Source organism: Marmota marmota, unplaced genomic scaffold, assembly GCF_001458135.2.
Source record: "Marmota marmota marmota unplaced genomic scaffold, marMar, whole genome shotgun sequence".
NCBI classification, from domain to species: domain Eukaryota; kingdom Metazoa; phylum Chordata; class Mammalia; order Rodentia; family Sciuridae; genus Marmota; species Marmota marmota.
In genome coordinates, this window is record NW_026000101.1 from 24,288,268 (window position 1) to 24,289,422 (window position 1,155).

Here is a 1,155-nt window from a genome sequence, read left to right on the forward strand (position 1 = left end):
GCCCCTCACCTGCAGGCCCAACTCCCGCGGCAGCCGGTGCACGCCAGGTGTGCCCTGTGGACGGATCTCGCACAGTGCCCGGGTTCCGGGCGTCCGACCCACAGGGGCCATGGCGAGCGGCGCCGCCAGGTACCGGCTGAGCTGCTCACTCCCGGGCCACGAGCTGGACGTGAGGGGCCTGGTGTGCTGCCTCTATCCGCCGGGAGCCTTTGTGTCGGTGTCCCGAGACCGCACCACCCGCCTTTGGGCCCCGGACAGGTGAGCGCTGCGACTTGGGCTGCCCTTGGCTACGTTGCGGGCTTCCCGCAGGGAAGGAAGAGCGACCCTTCCGGGCTGTATACTTGGTTTCCTGCCCTCGGCTCCCAGGTCCCAGCCGATTTTCAGAGCTGTGGCACTTTAGGCGCACAGTGTAAGACTTCAGATTTAAGTGGATCTAGTACCGGTTCGGAGGACCAGACACCTGCCGCCTTGTCTTAACTTGACCACTTCACGAGTTGGTGACCTTGGAGGATCCTCTTACTTTTGAGGGTTTCAGTTTGGGCAGAATATCTTCCAAAGTTTCTTTTAGAGTTGAAAATTTACTGATGCCAGGTGCACCCTCCTAAGTGAGGTAATGTGAAAGCATCTTTCATATTGGTGATTTGTTGTTTTTCTTTTTTCCTAGAAGTTGCTCCGTAGTCTACCTTTAGATCTCAAAAATTGCATTACAGAAGGTTGCATTGAATCCTCTCTTTGTGGTGCAGGTTTGAGTATTTTAGTCTGGGCTCTGTGATGGATCACGTGGATGATACCCCTAAAATGCTTATTGCTGTGTGGATATGCTCTTTTCTTGAGGAAGGCTCATTGCCTTCAAAGTTTTATCAACCAAATTCTCAAACTAAATAAATAAGTAAAAAGGTCCAGATCAAGTTTAAGGGTTTACAACTGATTGTAATTGAGGTTACTTACTTTGTTTAGTAAGTCTCACATCACTAGAGGTTTCAGATTTGGGGTTACCATTCTTAAATTCATTTGATAACTGTTGAATGCCTCTTTTTTGTATCCTGAGGAGAAAACAGACAATTCACATGTTTATGGAACTCTCTTAATCTGCTGAGGAAGATGAATTGACATATGTATTATGAAGAATACAGATAAAGAATGGCGGGGGGGGGG

At 49.4% G+C, this 1,155-nt stretch overlaps 1 protein-coding gene across 2 annotated transcripts in view; it reads left to right on the forward strand.

The window, feature by feature from the left end:
- Positions 1-1,155, forward strand: part of Plaa (phospholipase A2 activating protein) — a 31,258-nt gene that overhangs the window by 2,358 nt on the left and 27,745 nt on the right. The window contains exon 2 of one of the 2 annotated variants that reach the window (XM_015492478.2): positions 1-258. In XM_015492478.2, coding sequence (XP_015347964.1) covers positions 110-258 — 149 coding nt within the window. In that variant the 5' untranslated portion in view covers positions 1-109. Of the gene's footprint in view, positions 259-589; positions 611-1,155 lie in introns of those variants that run through there. The other variant, XM_048783528.1, reaches the window with a different exon arrangement.